The 19,399-nt window shown below is 28.6% G+C and overlaps 1 protein-coding gene and 1 long non-coding RNA gene across 3 annotated transcripts in view; one reads left to right on the top strand and one right to left on the bottom strand.

The window, feature by feature from the left end:
- Positions 1 to 19,399, bottom strand: part of LOC148227652 (uncharacterized) — a 244,001-nt gene that overhangs the window by 6,609 nt on the left and 217,993 nt on the right. For both annotated transcript variants that reach the window (XM_088201125.1, XM_088201124.1), the window contains exons 5-8: positions 12,857 to 13,006; positions 12,530 to 12,673; positions 11,013 to 11,114; positions 9,508 to 9,711 (exon numbers count right to left, since the gene is read on the bottom strand). In XM_088201125.1, coding sequence (XP_088057251.1) covers positions 9,508 to 9,711; positions 11,013 to 11,114; positions 12,530 to 12,673; positions 12,857 to 13,006 — 600 coding nt within the window. The remainder of the gene's footprint in view (positions 1 to 9,507; positions 9,712 to 11,012; positions 11,115 to 12,529; positions 12,674 to 12,856; positions 13,007 to 19,399) is intronic.
- Positions 1 to 19,399, top strand: part of LOC148227656 (uncharacterized) — a 302,370-nt gene that overhangs the window by 252,963 nt on the left and 30,008 nt on the right. The gene's annotated exons all lie outside the window — the stretch shown is intronic.

Raw genomic sequence — 19,399 nt, 5'->3', positions numbered from 1 at the left:
AGACTTGCACTCAAATCCCATAGTATTTTTTAATTTGTATCGTATTTGAGATATTTAAATAAATAATTACTTTTCAATTATAATTATAAATAAACATCACAAATTATGTTTTATTAGATTTTTCTAATCTCAAATAGGAAAATCGTGTTAAATTATTAAAATAAATTTAAGCTAAATCGTGCATAGTGACATCTATTGATGGTAAGCTATAATAATAATTTATAATTAATACAATGTCACTAATTTACAGATTTAATTTCAGTCTGGAGTTTACTACTACCTTAATATTGGTTGATTGTGTTGACTTTGTTGTATTGGGCAAACGTCATATTGCAAATAAATATACTACAAATGTGTTAAATGCCGTTTTAAACAATCGTGTGGCGACCACACAAATAGGTGCACATTGTCTTATTGTTAATGAATGTAACCAAAAACGTTCATTCATTAGAGTACGCTCGGGATAAGGATTCCGGTTCGTTATTGTGTGCGTGAACTGTGTGCCTCAAAACAATTTCGCTCAGAATATTTAACTTTTTTATTTTAAAGGAAATATATGTTTATTTAACATACATACATCTGAGCTAAGTTGGAAATTTTAATGGACAATTAAAAATATATTATATTATCGAAGAAACCAGACATTGATGTCATTAATTAAATATTTGCAAAATTCAAAGTCTTGCACTAATCAAAAAAATAATGAAGTCTTTAGCTATTCTTCAAAAGCAAAAAGATATAAAATGGGGAAAGAAATTATTCGCAGATTGTTTAATGGCTCGACGACTCTATTAAATCATTAGAATCCATTGAATAAATTAAAAATTTATCATTGGCGCAACGATAAGAATAATAACTTTTTTTAGCCTTACAGAGAATAGTGTAAAAAAAACCAACAACGTACGGATTAATGGAAAAATAATTTAAGTATTTTAATCCACGGGTAAGAAAACGAATAACTTACAGTGTATATTTCAAGCCTTGATATCAATTAACCCAGATATGCCCAAGAAATTTTGTTCTCTTAAAATTTCATTTATAAATAAAAAACAGTGGCATGAGTTTAGTGGGACAGTGGGCATATCTGGGTTAAACCAATATCAACACAAAATTATTTAAAATAAATCACTAGAGAAAATTGAACTTCTGTGCCACACTGCACTTTAATGACGAATACAGCTTTGACAAATCAGCGACTGTCCTTAAAAGAGAAAGCGAGACAACGAAGTACACGCTACATCGTTTCTCCCTCTCATATACATGTACACGCACACAATAACAAACCGGCATCCTTATCCCGAGCGTATTCTAACAATGAGACAAATATCATGGCACAAGAGGGATTTAATTTGACTACACAACAAGAAAATTTTTTTGTGACAAAACGGACCCAATAAATCACCACATTGCAAACCCTTTCCGAAGAATTCGAATGTCTGGACAAGCAAAAAACTCGCTTTTCATCAGATTTCTCGAGTTCTACGAAGCGACTGCAACGATTGGCTAGGAAATCGATGCACAATCTAAAAAATATAAGCCCGGAATCCGATGAGCAGAGAGGCAGACGATCGGAGACAGCAGAGAGAGAGAAGATCTACCAGCAGTCATCCAGAGAAACCAGTCACGCGCTCTCACCGAGAGACTAGAAAATCACTCCTGGAACTCCCGAATTACCAGCCGGTCGAAGAGTCACACCTGACACTTGCCCCACGCAGCCACAAGAACCCTGAGAATCATTTACGGGCATCACCACCTGCGCCACCTTCACTGCAGTCGGGAGAAACGTCACGCCGTCACAAGTGAATATAACTTAATAAAAAGTTCTTTTAGATTCACACAAGAGTCTCATTGGCCGCGAGGTCAACCACCCCTAGAGCTACGCCACCTAAAATCTTATTTATTTTTACAGTTTTGACGAATTCTTATCATTCTAAAGCCTAATACGACTATCAATCTTTGGGGCTAGTTTATAGTATAGTAACTAATTCGGATTCTAGCAACATAAAAACAAATAATTAACTACTTTATAGTATAGTAATGAATTCGGATTCTAGAAACATAAAAACACATAATTCTTTATCTGCTATCTTAGCAATTAAGGAAAATAATTAAAAATAAAATTTTTTTGATTTAGCGCAAGTAAATATTACTCGTTTTTTAAGCCTTTGACTTGAAAAGAATACAGATAAATCGAATATAGGGTGTGTAAAAAAATTGTAACGTATTGTAAAAAATGTATTGAATACATATATTTAAATATTATATTGATACTAGTTTTGTAAAAATATTTAAACGCGATCTTATTTGTAAGATGCAACTGAAATTCAGATACAGATTAAAAAGCGTCTCACAATCGATGATATATATAAATTAGATAATTTATTCTCGCCGACCAAAAATTTGTTAAAACAAATTAAAATAACGCATACAGCTATAACATAAAAAAATAATAAAACTGCAACATCAAAATTAAAAAAACTTTTTAAAAAAATTCTGTTAAAAATCAATACTTTTAATTTGAATTCAAAACATATTAAAAATAATCGGCTAAAAAATAAAAATCGACATAATATATAAGAAAGCCTAATTATACAAAAAAAGTAAACTTTCAAACATACATTCAATCCAGATCTTCTCGGATGAAAAACAGCATTTTTGTACAGTGTAATCTATGCATACTCCAAGCACGGCAATCAAATTGTTTAAGAGAGGGAAGATATGAGAAAAAAAAACCTGTAACGCCTGAAATAGTAATAACCGCCTCGTAGCAACTGGCAGCGTGTACAAAATTTTAAAAGGCACAGCCCGCTCGCGAAATTGAACGAATATTGAAAATTCAATATAGATGCGGAAATATTCGTGCCTGGGCCCGCCCAGTCAAAAAGTGAGAATTTCAATTTGGCCCTAATGGGAGGCAGTGCTGGAAATCCGCTACTTCCGTCTCGATAATATCCAAATTTCGAGACACGTCTACATTTATTGTTCTCTGTATTTGGATTATAGCAAATTCGCCAGATACGTCTGATAACTTTACGACAGCTCGAACCACCTGGCATTTTGAGCCTACGCTTTGTAGTATTGTGATTATGTGAAAAGCAGTAGCGTAGCTACTACCAGGGCTGCCATATGGGTACATAGGATTATAAACTTCAGCTCAATAATTTTTTGTATATGTATATATAATTGGTTGTCTGTTTATTTTTTCTCTAGTTTTTTAAGCAGAGAAATGATTTTTTATTTATTTTTATAGCCACTATTTACTAAAAAAATATTTTGTAAAAATTAATTGTTACGGCTCTTATTTTTTTCACGCTAAATTGTAACGACTGAAATTAATTATTTTCTTTGCATTTATGTTTTCCATAATTTTATTTTTTATTTAAATAATAATATTAATAATAATTAAATCGTTTATAAATTACTTAACCCTTTGGATGTTACAGTGTTTTTTAAATATTTTTTTTACATATTCATCGGTTCTTTGTTTGTACATTATTATAATTAAATACATTAAAAAACCGTTTCATGGCATTATCATACTGACTGGGTAACAAATTCACAAATTAATTTACGTATTAGAGCACATATTTTAAATATTGAGGAGCAACGATATATCGTTGTTTAGCATCCAAAGGGTAAAACTAATTTTAAAGCTTATATATTATACTATATCCCTGTTTTTTTAAGCAAATGTGGTTCTATGAGCTGATCATATAATGAGCTTCGCGTTGATGACGCAACTCGGCTGCCTATCATATAACGTGCATGGAGTGGAAGGGGTATTGGCTTTAGATATCCGTCAAATACACAAAAAATATTTCCTAATTCTATAGTTTTTGTCTTTAAATTGTTTGTTTAATGCAACATAAGCATAAACATAATTATAAGTCAGACAAGTATTGCATATTATAGTTTTATTTAAAAAATATAAATTCATAAAAAAAATAATTGCTCATCAATATGTGATTATTAATAATAAGCAGTTTTAAAAATGTTGTATTAAATCGTATTAAAAAACATTGTTTCATGAAAAGTGGGTCATAGTACAACACCAACCCTTATATATGCACCAATTATGTATTCGTATATTGTGGAATGTCGTCTGGGCTCGAGTGATGAAAGTTTCGATCCAGGCCCTCCAATAAGTAATGATAGTCACGACGGTAATGAGAACGAAAATTACGATTCCCTGGTACATTTCAGTCGAACAATTTCAACGGCTGAAGTTTCCATGAAAATTTCTAGCAGTAGCGCGAAAAGCTCACCCCAAAGCTTTTCCAATTCCCCGTTGACGACAGTAATATTTAATATTGGTAGGCGGCTTGTCGAACCAAGGATGATGCGTATTGATGGGTAATCCATTGGGGGTGAAAATACACCGTAAATTTATTAATAACCCGACCTAACTTCGATGGTAACATTTATTTTTCAAAGCGTATTGAAGGCTGACAAATAAATAATACTTAAGTGCCATATTTTCTCTTGGCGCCCATAATGTAAGTAGATTGTAGCAAGCGTGAACTGAATAATTTTAATTCCTAGAGAAGGTGGAAAATAATCTGTCTGCTTAACGTACGATCTATGTATGAAAGAATCAACGATTTTACGCATTTTAAAATCTTGGTTATAAATAAATATAAATATATAGATAAAAATAACAGTATCCTTATTAAGATTAATTTTTAACCTCTAATAACATTAATACAAAATTACCTAATAATGCTACTCTGCTAACAAGTCTAAATAAATTACAAATGAAACAATAATGCAAACTATGTTAAAAATTTCTATTATGTTTTTTTGTGGAATTGTCAGAAAATAATACTTTAATGATCTAGAAAAAATATTGCTTTAAAAAACTGAAAAGTACAACTGAAATAAGCCACATAATTTTTTGTGTCTCATAATGTTTAAATTATTTAGGTATTTGATTTATTTTTGAAAAAATTATTTAGAACCGAAATGACCATAAAGGTTACACCATAATGCGTCGCGATAATCAACAAATTAACAATAAATTGTATTATTAAAATACACAAAAAATAGCACATAGTAATAAAATAAAATTAAATCGGAGAATATTAAAATTAAATGATAAAAAACGGACCAGCTCTTCGTAGCTGATAGCTGACTGTTACAGTAATAAATTAATTTAACTATTAAAAATAAAAAAAATCTAAATTTTTAGATTTTCCCACAAAAAATTTTCATACAAAAATTTAAAAACTAACACGTTTTTAACAAAATCTAAAGATGTCGAATTCAATAACTCTTTCATACATATTTATAAATATAAAACATTTCAATAATTGCTTTCGAAATCATAACTGATGCGGGAGTATTTTATTATAAGTATGCCTTAAATTAAGGGTGGGTTTATATAATATTAAATCGGTCGTAAAAGTGTCAGCGGCCATGGGCAAACGATAAATTATTAGTAAAAATATTGCTGTTATACATTATATTATTTTACTGAAAAACCATTTATATATCATTATTCCACAACATATATTTTTACCGTACAAAATATGCGATATAAATGTCCTTTATGTACTTTTTTGCTAAACGTTAACATCAAAATTTATTGGATAATTTATTATATTTTTATGAAAATAATTTATTTTCTTGTATGTGAGATTCAAGCCTGAATACATTTAATATTTTTTACATAATGTATAATATCACTTTATAGATTTTTTCCACAAATGTATATGAATGTTTAAGTTATAAAGATACATTTTAAGCATTATTAACGTTTTGATGACATCAACTGGCTGGCAAAATCATGCGATTTAAGTTAAGCTAAGAATCTTAGCGCACCTAAAAACCAACTTCTGAAAAACTATAGCCGTGATACCGCCAGAAAAAGTAAAATATTTAAAAGCTGCTTGAGTATGGATGTAATTATCATGTTACAATAATACATAAAGTAATATGTAACGTCTGGAAAAATGAAATAATACTAAAAGACTGAAAGACAGCAATCATTGTCCCTATATAAAAAAGAGATTTCATTATAGAGCACCACATAAAGTATTTTAAAACATTATATATAAAAGGCTAGAAAAATATACAAATGAAATACTGGGAGAATATCAGTGTGGATTTCGAACCAACAGGTCTACAATAGATCATATTCACACAATGAGACAGACACTGTAAAAAGTTCACTAGTATGATATAATACTAATAGTCTTTAAACAGGCTTTTGATATAATTTATATAAAAAATGTTATATTTTCTGAAAATATTAGGCGTCTCACATAAATTACTGATATTGATTGAAACAACACTAAAAATCTCACAAAATATATATACAAGAGTCTATCAAAATATAATTTTTTTTGATTAAAAAATATATTTAATTTATTAAAGATTGATTTTAAAACCATAGTTATGTGATATTAAAGATATTGATCTTGCAAATAATAAAAAAAATACTTAATATAGTATAAATACTGAATGTATTATTTTTTATTATAAAATTAACAATACAAAAAAATGTTAAAAATAACATAGAAATAGTTTTGCTTGGGTTTAATATTTAAATAATTAAATAAAATAGACAAAGCCATAATTAAAAGTGTTTAATTTATCAAAGAAGAATATTACTAGAGTTTAATTACAAGTAAAACTTTACGATCTGCAGTAAAATGTTTTAAATAAATACCTCTTGTTGTTACGAAAACATTTCTTTGCCTAAACGTCACGAAATTCTATTGAGCTAGTTAATTTCTCTCGTTCAAACGTTTCAGGGTAGTTTCAGCGAAAGCTCTCGCGAAAGTTATAAGTATAAATTCTGTTCTAAAACCAATTAAATACACTTGTATTATTTCTTCACCGTGCGCGAATTAACGTTGGCTAGACGTCTGAACCTGTTTTCAATTTCACTAATATAATACCTCGAATGGTTAAAGTTAATATAAAAGCTTTTGAAAAAGATTACAAACTATTAAGTAATAAACTTTATTCGTTTTATTTAACCTTAATTTGAATGTTATTTAACTTTATGTAATCCTTTATCTCGTAATTTCGTTAATAATAGACTTTATTTACATAATATATATATATTCAAAAAATTAAAAAATATCAAATATAAATGGAAAACTTTTTAAGAGTTAAATACATAAATATAGGTATTGATTAAATAATACTAAAAGCTAAAATATATGGGTTTAAATCTCTTGATTTTTATCATGTCTTAGAGATTATTATTTAATTGTAATTATAATCGATCATCATAAATTAGGTTTTCCTAGATTTTACTAATCTTACGGATGAGTACCATAATAAAAATGAAAAAAAAATCGAGCTAAGTAGTGCATATTGACTAAAATGTCAGTTTATTTATTTATTAAAATTAAATTAAGACCATCGTAACCTAACAGGTTACCTCAATACGTAACAATGGTCTAAACATAAATAAAATAATAATTAAAAAATATAGAAATATAATCAATACAAAAAATATATATTTATGATTATTAAAATGTATGTCACTGATGTCTCAATATTTACTTAGTAATTTTAAATTTTTTTAGCTTAATATAATTATTGGGACTAGAAAAACGAAATTTGTGATTATAATTATATTAATCTCTATTTCCAATCTCTCAGACGATACATATCCTAAAATTAAAATATTAACTAGTGATAATAATCATTTGAATGCTACGGTTTTTATTTCAAATATTCATTGATTCATCTCAGGCGCGTATGTTTAGATACTTTCTTTTTCGCTCGCTTGCGTGTTAAATGACGAGAGTGAGTGAGAGTGTGCATTCCGCAAAAAGGAAAGAATCTCACCGTACGCGTCTGCTACTTATATATTTCTTCAAAAACTATTTCATGCCATTGCTAAACTAACGGGGTAATAAGTTCACATATTAATTTATTTTTTCGAACATAATAACGAACAACGATATATCGTTGTTTAGCATCCAGAGGGGTAAAATAAAATATTATTACCTAATAGGTAATCTCAAAATACATGTCGTTTGTTTTTATTAAAGTTCTTACTGGCTTTCTTGCTTTGGTCATTGCTACCTAAGTACTTTTTGTTATTGCACATCTAGAAAAAAATTGTACCCAAAATTTATGTTTGTTGAGTTTTTAAAAAAAAATCTAAACCTACGGCTACAAAAAACATTTGTGAAATGGTAGGTAATTCATTATATATTTACAGAGTCAAATATGGTTTAAAATAGTCCTTACTGCAAAAATGGGTGCAAATTCTACTCAAACTATACATTAGCTAGCTAATATACTAAATCAATCAGTTTTAACAATGCATAGACATATTAAGAAGATTGCATATCTGCATATCCCAAGAGTTTCTAGAGCTAAAGGCTAAGTCGCATTTTATGTATCATCTGTTAACCAAAAATGTACGACAATAATCGTCGTAAAACGCAGTGGTTATCCAAAGATCGAGTAGCAAAACCTACCTCAAAGCATGGTTTCACTGTAAAAAAGTTATTTTGTGTATATGGTGGGATTGCAAGGGATTTTGCATTACGAAACACTTAAACATGGCTAAACAATAATAGCAAGCTTCTATTCTGATTAACTGGATTGTAGAGAAGGTTTACATTTGTCGACTAAATTCAGTTCTACAACACAACAATGCGCGCCATCTTATTGTGAAATTGACTCTTGATAACATCATGATAATATCTTTCTGCTTCCGATTTATATTTATTTCAGAAAGAAATCAAAATGCAGACGATGTGAAAAGGTGGCTATCGAAATATTTTTCTGGAAAGCCTCCAACAGTATATTTTAATAGAATTATAAAATTGAATTTTAAAATAAAATTATATTTTAAATCATTAAAATAAAAATAAACACATAAAAATTATTTTTAGCTACATTAAAAAAAACTAAATATATTTCAAGGTTACCTTATAAATTTTTTTTTTCAAAAAATATTTATACTATAAAAAAAGTTAGTAAAAGATCGATGTGTTTTTTAAATAAAATTACAATTGTAAAATAGTTGCTAAAAGAGTTGCCATACTGGAGCTACGCTGGCACCACCGAGGTGGAGCGACATCGGGAAACTTAATTATTGACGTAGTGAATGACGTATTCTGTTGATTTGAATGTAGTTATAGCCTTTTTAAAACTGTGTTATCATAAACAGCAAATAAATGTTATGCAGTGGCTAACCTACGCCTCTTTGCCAACCCATCACCTTACATTCGCCAATATTTTCGGGTGTTCTAATAATAGCTCTACAATATATTAGAAAATCACAAAAATCCTTTTCTTTATGAGCTTCGAAACGTTCATAGAAAAAAACACCAATAGCCTCCTGTTTTGTAATTATCGAGTGAGTGCCACTTTTTAAAAGCACATAAAAATTATTTATATATAAATTTTATTTTGTTAAACATCCCTTATGTTACGTTGGGTGCGTTTAGCTTTCACAAAATTCCAACAGGTTAATGGAGAGATGAGGTAGAGTTGCAAATAATGGGGTGATTTAAGGCTAAAATTAATTACCTGAATCCCCTCGTCCGTCCGCAGCACCGTGAGGTCCTCTTGTGACCTGCCATCCACCGTCTTGCTCAGGACCCATACCCGAGGGCCCCATCAGGGCTGGTCCTGGGCCTGTGGTGTGGTTCTCTGACTTGGCGGGTCCTGCGGCCACCTTGGGGGCCGGGGGAATTGCCGCAGACTCCTTGTACCAATTGTCCTCGCCAGGGTCTGTGAAATCAATAAATCAAAATTAGCAAATGGTTTTGTAAATATATTTATTAAAAACAAGCCATTTTGTTATAATAAATATCTTAAGAAGCCTTTATTGGAATATTATAATCTTGCTTGCAAAGCTAATACGAAATAGTTTTTCAACGTGAAATACATTATTCAAATTGTGCATTACTTGCCATATTTTTTATGTTATTTATGTGTATACCATAACATATTAAGTAATTTTATTAAATATAATTATAATATTATAATTTATAAAAAAATTTAATCGTAGATATTAATATACTTGACTAAGCAATCAACCGAAATTTATGTTAAAATTTTCATTCGCGAATCAGTAGACTGTTTTCAAAACAAATGATAATCTTTTCGTTAAGTTAAGCCTCGAGAGACGAATATGCCGGATAGCTGTGCTTGCCAAAATCTCGAATTTTCCACAACTTCCAAATATTAATTTAACATCAAAGCCACGAAAGCAATATCGTCGCAGAGTTTGCTTTGGCAGTTTCGTCAAAAGCACACAACACTTCGTTATGATTCTTCAGCTCAAACTTAAATACCGAATAAACTTCTACGACAGACCAACCCCTCATTAAAATCAATTAATTGCTTCTTGGAAACTTGATAAAAAAATCGTCTCATAACCAAAAGTGTCGTTAAGGAGAAAAACCCGCCGCTCAGTTTGGTTTACTGCTTTTGCGTTTCGAATTTCAATGACCATTAAGATCCCAGCACTCATTTAAAGTCCCGCCTCAATTCGTGTACTAACCTTCGTTTTTTGTCCATTATTGAAATTAGATTGCCTTGTATATGGTCCAACATGAAATTGACTAGTCATTGGACATCTGATTCGAGAAATAATGGGCCCAGATCGGTCATATAAATTATTTACGACACCAAGCGGAAAATTAAGGTAAGGGATAAAGCGAAATAGGGATGCTGGTCACATTATTTATGTTAGGTATAACTTTTACGCCATTGAGCTAATCCGTTAATTACACCTGGTCGAAGGTAATCCTACGAGAATGTGGTGATAGATATAAGACATTGATTTTGAAGAAAAAGAAAGTTATACATACTGACTCTTATTAAAATACGAAGAATATTATAAAAGTGAAAAAATTAATTAAAAACATTGAAAGCACTCTTGAATTTATTTTTTAATTAATTAACATAATTACTATTAATTTACTGGATCAGTTATATTTAAATTATATATTAATATTTAAAAGTTATGTCATTATTGAGACCATATTAAAAAAATGTAAAAATTTGATTCTTGCCTTTTGACTCACCTGTATCATAATCGTCATTGTCCGACGCCATGTGACCATCTGGATGTGTTTCATCATCTTCTGGAGCATCTTCGTATCTCTCCTTGAGAACCTTTCTAGGTACTGTGAATAACGAAATTTGTTTGTTAGTCTTTCGTATGCCACACATATATACAAATTCATATTCTGCCGTGGTTGCGAAATTCGGTTCAATACTTTCTACACTCGCATGCTTTAGATGAAAGATAAGACGTTCAATCACGCTTTGAAAATGTGAAATTGAAAATATTTCCTTTTTGGCTGTATGCAAAGGTATGCTTATTTATTATAGCTAAAAATATATTCATATTTTTTTGCATGCGAATATTCATTTAATATAACGTTTACATTGAGAGCGATGAATAAGCGTAAAAGTTTATTTAAAAATTCTATATATATATATTACAGAAAAACAATAATAATAAAAGGAAACATATAACATATCGGTATTTAATTTTAATTAATATTTGCTAATGCTAATTTATATAGAAATAATTTATGTTAAATTATCAAAGCGATATCAATGCTTTATGGAAATTATTAATGCACTTTTTAATATTTAAAATACACAAACATTATATGTTTATATTAAGACAGAAATAATATTAACCAAATTCTACAATATTTTGCTGTATTTTTAAAACTTTTTTTTAAAGGCCGTTGACGTTGAAAAAAATCAATCGAAATCTGTTATTACATTCACGTATTTATGTTGGATTATAAAGAAAAACTGTTTTTTATTCAAGTAAGTTTTAATTTAATCTCTTTAATACAATTAGACTGACGCCTAATTTGGCATTGAAAAACTCTCTGGTAACTTAGTAAATGAAAATTAGAAATAAAAATTAAACATATAAAATGTTATTGCACAGATATATAGACAGTAGATTTTTTTATGTAAAATATGTAAGAAAAATATTTTTATTTTTATTCTATTTCAATTTTAATTAATTAATATTTTCAGAACTTCCTTATTTTTATCAATTTTTTAATTTTTTTTACTATTTTAAACAGCCGATATTATGAAATTAAATGATAATTCAGGCAAGCTTAACCGATACATTTCTATGGTAAATTTATTGGAATAGTTTTATGGAATTTATTTTAAATTTAAGAAAGTTATTGTTATATTCTACAAACATACCTTAACTATTTTATTTATTTTAATTTTAATGTTGTAATAGAATAGGTTCAATGCGTAATACCAAGATGAAAGTGCTTTCACTCATTTAACACAGCACAAAACGCATGTTAAAAAATATTGTCTCGATTACGTAATACAGAAAGATTTGTATGTCTTTATTTGAACTCAATGGCACAAATACAGCTGAGGATTGAATCATATATTAATAATATTTTATTATATCTCTATAATTAAAGATATTGTTGTATATTTATTTTATATTAAATATCAAAAAATTCAATTTTAAAATGGTATTTGTAAATCTAAGTTCCATCGTTTCATTCAAACATATATATATAACAGAAAATCTCCTTACCGCACGTATACACCACTTTGAGATACATTCTCGATTCGGGGCGACAAGGGCTCCCAAACGTCGAAGAATCCGCTGACAAAGAACACCTCCTTTTCCCATGACACATCTGCATTACAGCCTCCGTGGCGTAGCTCACCAAACAGGCTATAAAAAAGAAAGAAGAAGCAAAAGCTTGCTATATACACATTTACTATATAAATAAAATCCACAAAAAAGGATTAAATGATAAAATGCCTTGTTTACAATGCAAGCTATTCCATTAGCCGACGGATATTGCCAAACTTTTCGACGCTAACGACGTCATTACTTTCTAATAAAAACACTTACTTTCTTCGGGGACACCCTGTGGCTGAGGACACTGGATACTCTCGTACTCGGTGCGTCCGAAACTTGCCGAATATATAGCGATTCTGGAGTGGGGATTACAGGCCATCTGAAGGACGTCGTTCTCACAGCCCACTTTACTCCGAAATTCATCTGAGAAAGATAAAAAATAAAATCTTAATTTATGTTTATTATACTAAAGTTTATAATATATAAACTTTTGTTCTGATTAAAATTAATATTGAAAATACAACTCTTTGTAAAATGAAACATTTTAAAATATTATTGCTGACTCTTACTTGAGATTTTAAGCTTGTATTAAACATCTAGAGCTTATATCATTGATGTTAATTCACAACTTGGTCGTAAAAGCAAACTTAACATTAAAATTGAATTAACAATGTATAAAACCTTAATAAGACCTGCACTTTCGTATTCTCGGTCCGCAACCGGATCTTACTGCGAGACTTAAAAATAGATACCTTTACCGAACCCTAACTGAATACTGAATTAATCTTACAAATATACTTACATATAAAGAAATAATATACCTTTAATAACACAAATGCGATTTTATTATTATATTATAAAAAAACAAACGCGAGTGGAAAAATTATTTTAAAGTTCAAACAAATGTATAGACAAAAAAATAAAATAAAAAATTAATTTATATTATTAAAAGATTTTTCATTAATAATTAGAATATATTATTGAATTATATGGTAATCAAGCATTATTTAATCAGGAGTACAGCTGCTTTATATATTTTTTTTAATATATATTTGAGCTTTTTTTAAGATGGACTTGCAACTATCGCGTTTCTTGGCCCAATATTTAATGGAATAAACGCGTAAACACTAAATAATATTGCTAGGTGTAGAGTAACAAGAGGAACACTTAGAATAATTTACAATACAACTGTTTATACTAATCTCAAAAATTAGTAAAAATTAATATTTGTATTTTTAAAAAAGGTTTAAACAATAAACATGTTTTTTGTTACGACGCTATTCTACTTATTTTCTAATAAAAATCAAATTAAATTTACAAAAAAATTAATGGTTTCAGCTAATTTATTAAATATAATAATTAGCTTTTATTTCTATGTTTATTTAATTTTGATGCCTGAATTGTACCTATTTTTTTGATAAAATAAATAATATATTACTTTATGGTAGGAGTAATAATTTATTAAAAAAATACTAGTATCGTGTATTTTATATAATGTGTGTTTATAAATTTATTTAATTTTAACCTAATATAAATCTTATTGTTTTTAGAAAGTTAGTGAGATAGAACTTAATTACTAAATAGTGGAAAAGGCTAGGTACTAATATTTATACTGAGCTACTGTCATATATTTTACTGAACACCGAAAAATTTAATACAAGCTAACATTTTTTTTAATATAAAATAAATAACTTAGCTGAAAAGAAAAAGTGAATATTTAAATCTTAAAACCAGCAAAAAATAATTGTTATTTTTATAAATTAAATGATCAAAATCATGTTATTAAATAACCTATTTTCAGAGGTGGTAAAATAATCCATAATATTTTCTTTTTCAATTAAATTTCGTTACAATTAAAATTTGACAATAGTCTCAGTAACTTATAAATTCATAAGATATAATAGATAATGAATGTCTGAATCTTTACCTTTGATCTCTCTTTGTATAGAATGAACTAATTTTATTTGAAATTTGTTTAATAATGCGTAATTACTGTTCGCTTTTTATTGCGGAAAATCTCATAAAGCAGCTTCAGGATGTCGCAGTGCATATTTAGAGAGATGAAGAATTTTCCATTGAAGATTCACAACATGAAAAGCAAACGTCTCATAATGGACGTTTTACATCCGACGTCGTAACCATGATATATTACATTTGATCCGTTCTTACATAATATTATACACTGAACGTATATTTAGTGTTTAGAAGTTATCCCAGGTAACTTTGTTACACATGCACTGAACAACCTCGACGACGTGATTTAATTATCTACTCAACACTAATTTCAATAATTTAATAATATTTAACAACAAACTATTTTGTTATAACTTTAGTTTTTAGTATATTTTTATGATTGATTATGAATGAGTATGATAAATTGTACTGGGTTATAGTAATTTAAATACACAATTTTTCGTGTAATATTTTGCTACATTTTAACGTATTTTTGCACTAAAAAGAATAGCAAAAAATCATTTAATTTAAAATCCAAGCGATTAAGATAAACTTAGATGTATTTTAATATTATTTTTATTGCTCATGGCTTATTTAAAGTTATACTATTGATATCAAAAATCTGGTTTCGAATCTTATATAGAACGTAAGTTTACTTTGATTATCCTAATCTCACGAATAAATCATGATGATTAATCAAAATCAAGCTAGGTCGAACATATTAGATTTTTTAAATTTTAAAATATTAGGCTACTCATTGAAAATATCTTCATGTTCTTATAAAAAATCTTACATTTTGATACATTATTAAAAATATTTTGTAAATATAATTCCTTAAAAATTGTAGGAATAATAGTAAAAATGTTACAATGTTATATTTAATTAATGATATATCAAAATACGTATCCACAAATAATATAAATTATTTTATAAAAATAAAAAAAATACTATTGATATTAATTGTGACTTTCACTTTATTTTTTAAAAATATCTATAAACCAGAATTGTATTTTTTTCCCTTAATGTTGATAATTGCATTTATAAGAAATTCTATAAATAATTAAGATAATAAATTTGCTGTTATCGATAATTTAATAACTCGTAGTATTAGTAAACAAAGTTCTATTAATAATTGAAATAATGTTAGTTAATTTTGATTTTTTATCGACACATTTTTGCTATAAAGTATTTTAAAAATAAATATTCTATTTAAAAATAATTTATTTTAATTAACAAAAATAATGTATAAATATCTTTAACAGAAATCGTAACTTTTTATTAATGAACCAACTTTTTCAATTATTAGAATATCAATTACCTTTTATAAATTCGCTTTCATATTTCCCGGAAGTCTGGATTCAGAAATATTATATTTCTGAATTTAAATAAAATAAAAAACAGTAATGTAATATATAATCTGTAGGTAAAGAGTGTCTATGAATTATTAATTCGTAGTATTTGTAAAAAAAGTTTATGATCCTAAATTTTTTTTTTATCAATATAGTTTTGCAATTTTTTACTATACTAATAATATATACTTTTTGTATATAACATCATATACTAAACATAATTAAATATATCTTTAAGATATATCGTATCATCGCCACATTTTACTAATGAATGTTTCTCATATTTTTTGGATTTTAAGTAGTTTTAAAATATTTACTAAATTAATGCACATTACCCTGGAAAACTCAGGATAAAATCCCTAGTTAAAGTACGTATAATATTTATAAACAGAAGAAACAACAGTGAGACAAGATTTAATCTTAGTGGCTTATGCGTAACTATGAATTATTTGCTTGAAAAAAGTATACTAAGAATTTATTTTAGGGTCATGATTGTTCGCAATAAGCTTTAGACATCACGCGTTGCGGTGAGCCGTTAAAGGTAACGATTGTTTCACATTGTGGGTATGTGCGTCACAATGGGATTTCGTTAACGAGAAGACTCAGTTGTATGCAAAGGTATTTGAATGGTGACAAAAGACGCATATGGTTCAGTGAAAACGGGTATTTAAGTACATTACATATTGGGTATATGTACGTGGTATATTTAGAAAGTAAATAAAGCATCGATGTGATTAAACTGCGTGTTTAAGATGGCCGTGTTGATTTGAAATTATAAATCAACACGGCCCACGTGCGTAGGATTTCTTAAAATTTAGATTTATACCTGCTGGGCATGACGAATGCCTACCTTTTTGTCTTCTGTGTGAGAAATCCTTTACCAATGAAACAATGAAGCGAGGTCATCTTGAAGCACATTTGAAGGCGAAACATAGTACTCATATTAATTCAGATATTATTTTCTTTCAAAATCTTAAAGAAAAATTTGGAAAACGAGCAACTTTAACAAATCTATTTTGTGCACAAACTGCAAGTATTGATCGTAGTCTTGAGGCTAGTTACCAAATTTCATTGCTCATCGCTAAATGTGGAAAAAACCATACTATAGGAGAGGATCTAATCAAGCCATCAATATCAGCATTTCTTAAAACAGTTCTACAACAAGATGACAAACTCGTGAAGGCTATGCCCCTCAGCAACACTACTGTTTGCAGAAGAATAGACGAATTGAGTGAAAACGTTGAAATCCAACTTGTTGAAAAGCTGAAAACAAGAAAATTTTCACTACAAATGGACGAATCAACTTTGAGAGACAGTGAAGCCGTGTTGCTAGCTTACGTAAGATATATTGATAAAAGAGAATTTGCAGAAGAAATGTTATTCTGCAAATCATTAGAAAGCACCACTACCTCCAAAGATATATTTAATAAGCTAAAAGAATATTTATATGTTAAAAATATACCAATGAAAAATATAATATCTTGTGCTGCAGATGGTGCCCCCAATATGATGGGAAAGAAAAATGGCTGCTTAAAATTAATGAAAGACGAGAATCCAGATATGACTGTGGTACATTGTGTTATTCACAGGGAAAACTTGGTGGCTAAATACATTTCACCTGTTCTAAATGAGGTACTAAATTCCGTTATAAAGTGTATCAATATGATTAAAACTAGTGCTAAATCTGAGCGTCTCTTCAAGTTATTTTGTGAAGAACAAAATGCGGAACACGTAAGACTGTTACTTCACACTGAAGTAAGATGGCTCTCAAAAGGAAATTCATTAAAAAGATTTATGGAATTATTCGATACCCTTTGTGATTTTTTAAGCAACCGATCTGATATGAAGTTTTTGATGACGGTCGACGGTAAAGCATTTATAAGCTATTTAACTGATATATTTGAAAAATTAAATATTTTAAATAGCCAACTTCAAGGATCGGAGAAAACACTTGTCGATGCAAAAGCAAAGATATTTACATTTACCACTTTTATCGAATTATCTAAAAAAATATTTTTAACAACAATTTTGAAAAATTTTACTGGCTCCAAAAATGTAAAGCGACTGATAATGCTAAACGTGTTATTTTGGACCATCTGCAAACTTTATCAACTGATTTTAAATAACGATTTGCTGATTTAAAAGAGATAAATTTTCCAGCTTGGTTGACACAACCAATGCTGGTAGATATTTCAAATGAAAATTTGTATGAAGAAGAACTTTCGGAAATGCAAAATGATGATTCGATTACAAATTTATTCAATATAAAAAGAATAATGGCATGGATGTGCGAAGAAACTAACACAAAATATCCTAATATTATTATTAATTATTACCCTTTCCATCATCTTATGTAGTGGAATGTGGTTTTAGCGCCATAAGCGATTTACTCATTAAAAAAAGAAATCGATTGAATATTACAAATAGAGGGGACTTAAGACTGAAATTAACCAAGTTAGATCCAGACATAAAATTTCTTTGTAGCAAGCGTAAGTGAATTTAATAATTTAATAATGGATTAGGCAATACCATTTTATTTTATTTTACTTACATTTTTAATTTGTATTTTGTAATTATTTCAATTATAATATACGTTTTGAAAATTTACCTACTGTTTTATTAAAAAAGATGCCGGTGGGGCATATGACTTTTGAAAATACTACGGTGGGGCATGGCATAAAGAAGGCTGGGAAACACTGGCTTAAGGTGAGGTACGTTCACAGAAATTATTCGCTTAACGATCGATTAACTATTTTAGACAATCAGAAATAATATAACCATGATACTCTTTTATGTTTGAAACTAGTAACTTTTCCATATGCTTAGAAAATTCATTTAGGTGAATTCAATTATAAAATAAAATGATTTAGAAATATTTTCAGTGCTCTAACTTTGCGAATTTATTATGAACACACAAATAAATAAGGAATGTATTTTTTTTTATTTCCATGTTAAATCACTTAAAATTATAATCTTAAATTATGCAGTAGTTTTAGCTATATTTTTTTGTGTTTATATTATATTGTGAAACTCGAAAAACTTCTCTTAAATTATCAATAAATTATTTATTCAATTATCTCTTGTGCGCATCCAAGGTAAAATTGATAGTTTCAATCTCATTGGAAGGTGTTTGAGCATGAAAAATTGATGAGAAGCAGAGTATTATGTTTGATTTGACTTCGGAAAAAACGAAGGAAAAAAAAGGTAAAGCCAAACCAAAGACAAGGTCGGATAAGGGTTAGTTTCATCCGTGGAGCCGATTAATCAGCCACCCCACCTGCGCCGCCCCTAGCGCTTCTTGTGATCGACTTGATTAATGATTATCTGTTAACAACTTGTATTGAAAACACTACTAGATAGTTAATCATGTAATTAGAGCCGATTGAGGTTTGGCTTATCTGTTTTGGGCGATCGATCGCCAAAGGTAGTACGCATTTGTATAGAACACAAGAGAAACGTTTGTGAGATACCGGTAGTTCCAAAAGTATCTAACTCAACATTTTTATCTTCCATT

Source organism: Plectrocnemia conspersa, unplaced genomic scaffold, assembly GCF_051122295.1.
Source record: "Plectrocnemia conspersa isolate PC_06_02 unplaced genomic scaffold, ASM5112229v1 ptg000013l, whole genome shotgun sequence".
Taxonomy (NCBI): Eukaryota; Metazoa; Arthropoda; class Insecta; order Trichoptera; family Polycentropodidae; genus Plectrocnemia; species Plectrocnemia conspersa.
Note: the sequence above shows the minus strand (reverse complement) of the source record. Positions and strands in the feature narration are given on the sequence as shown.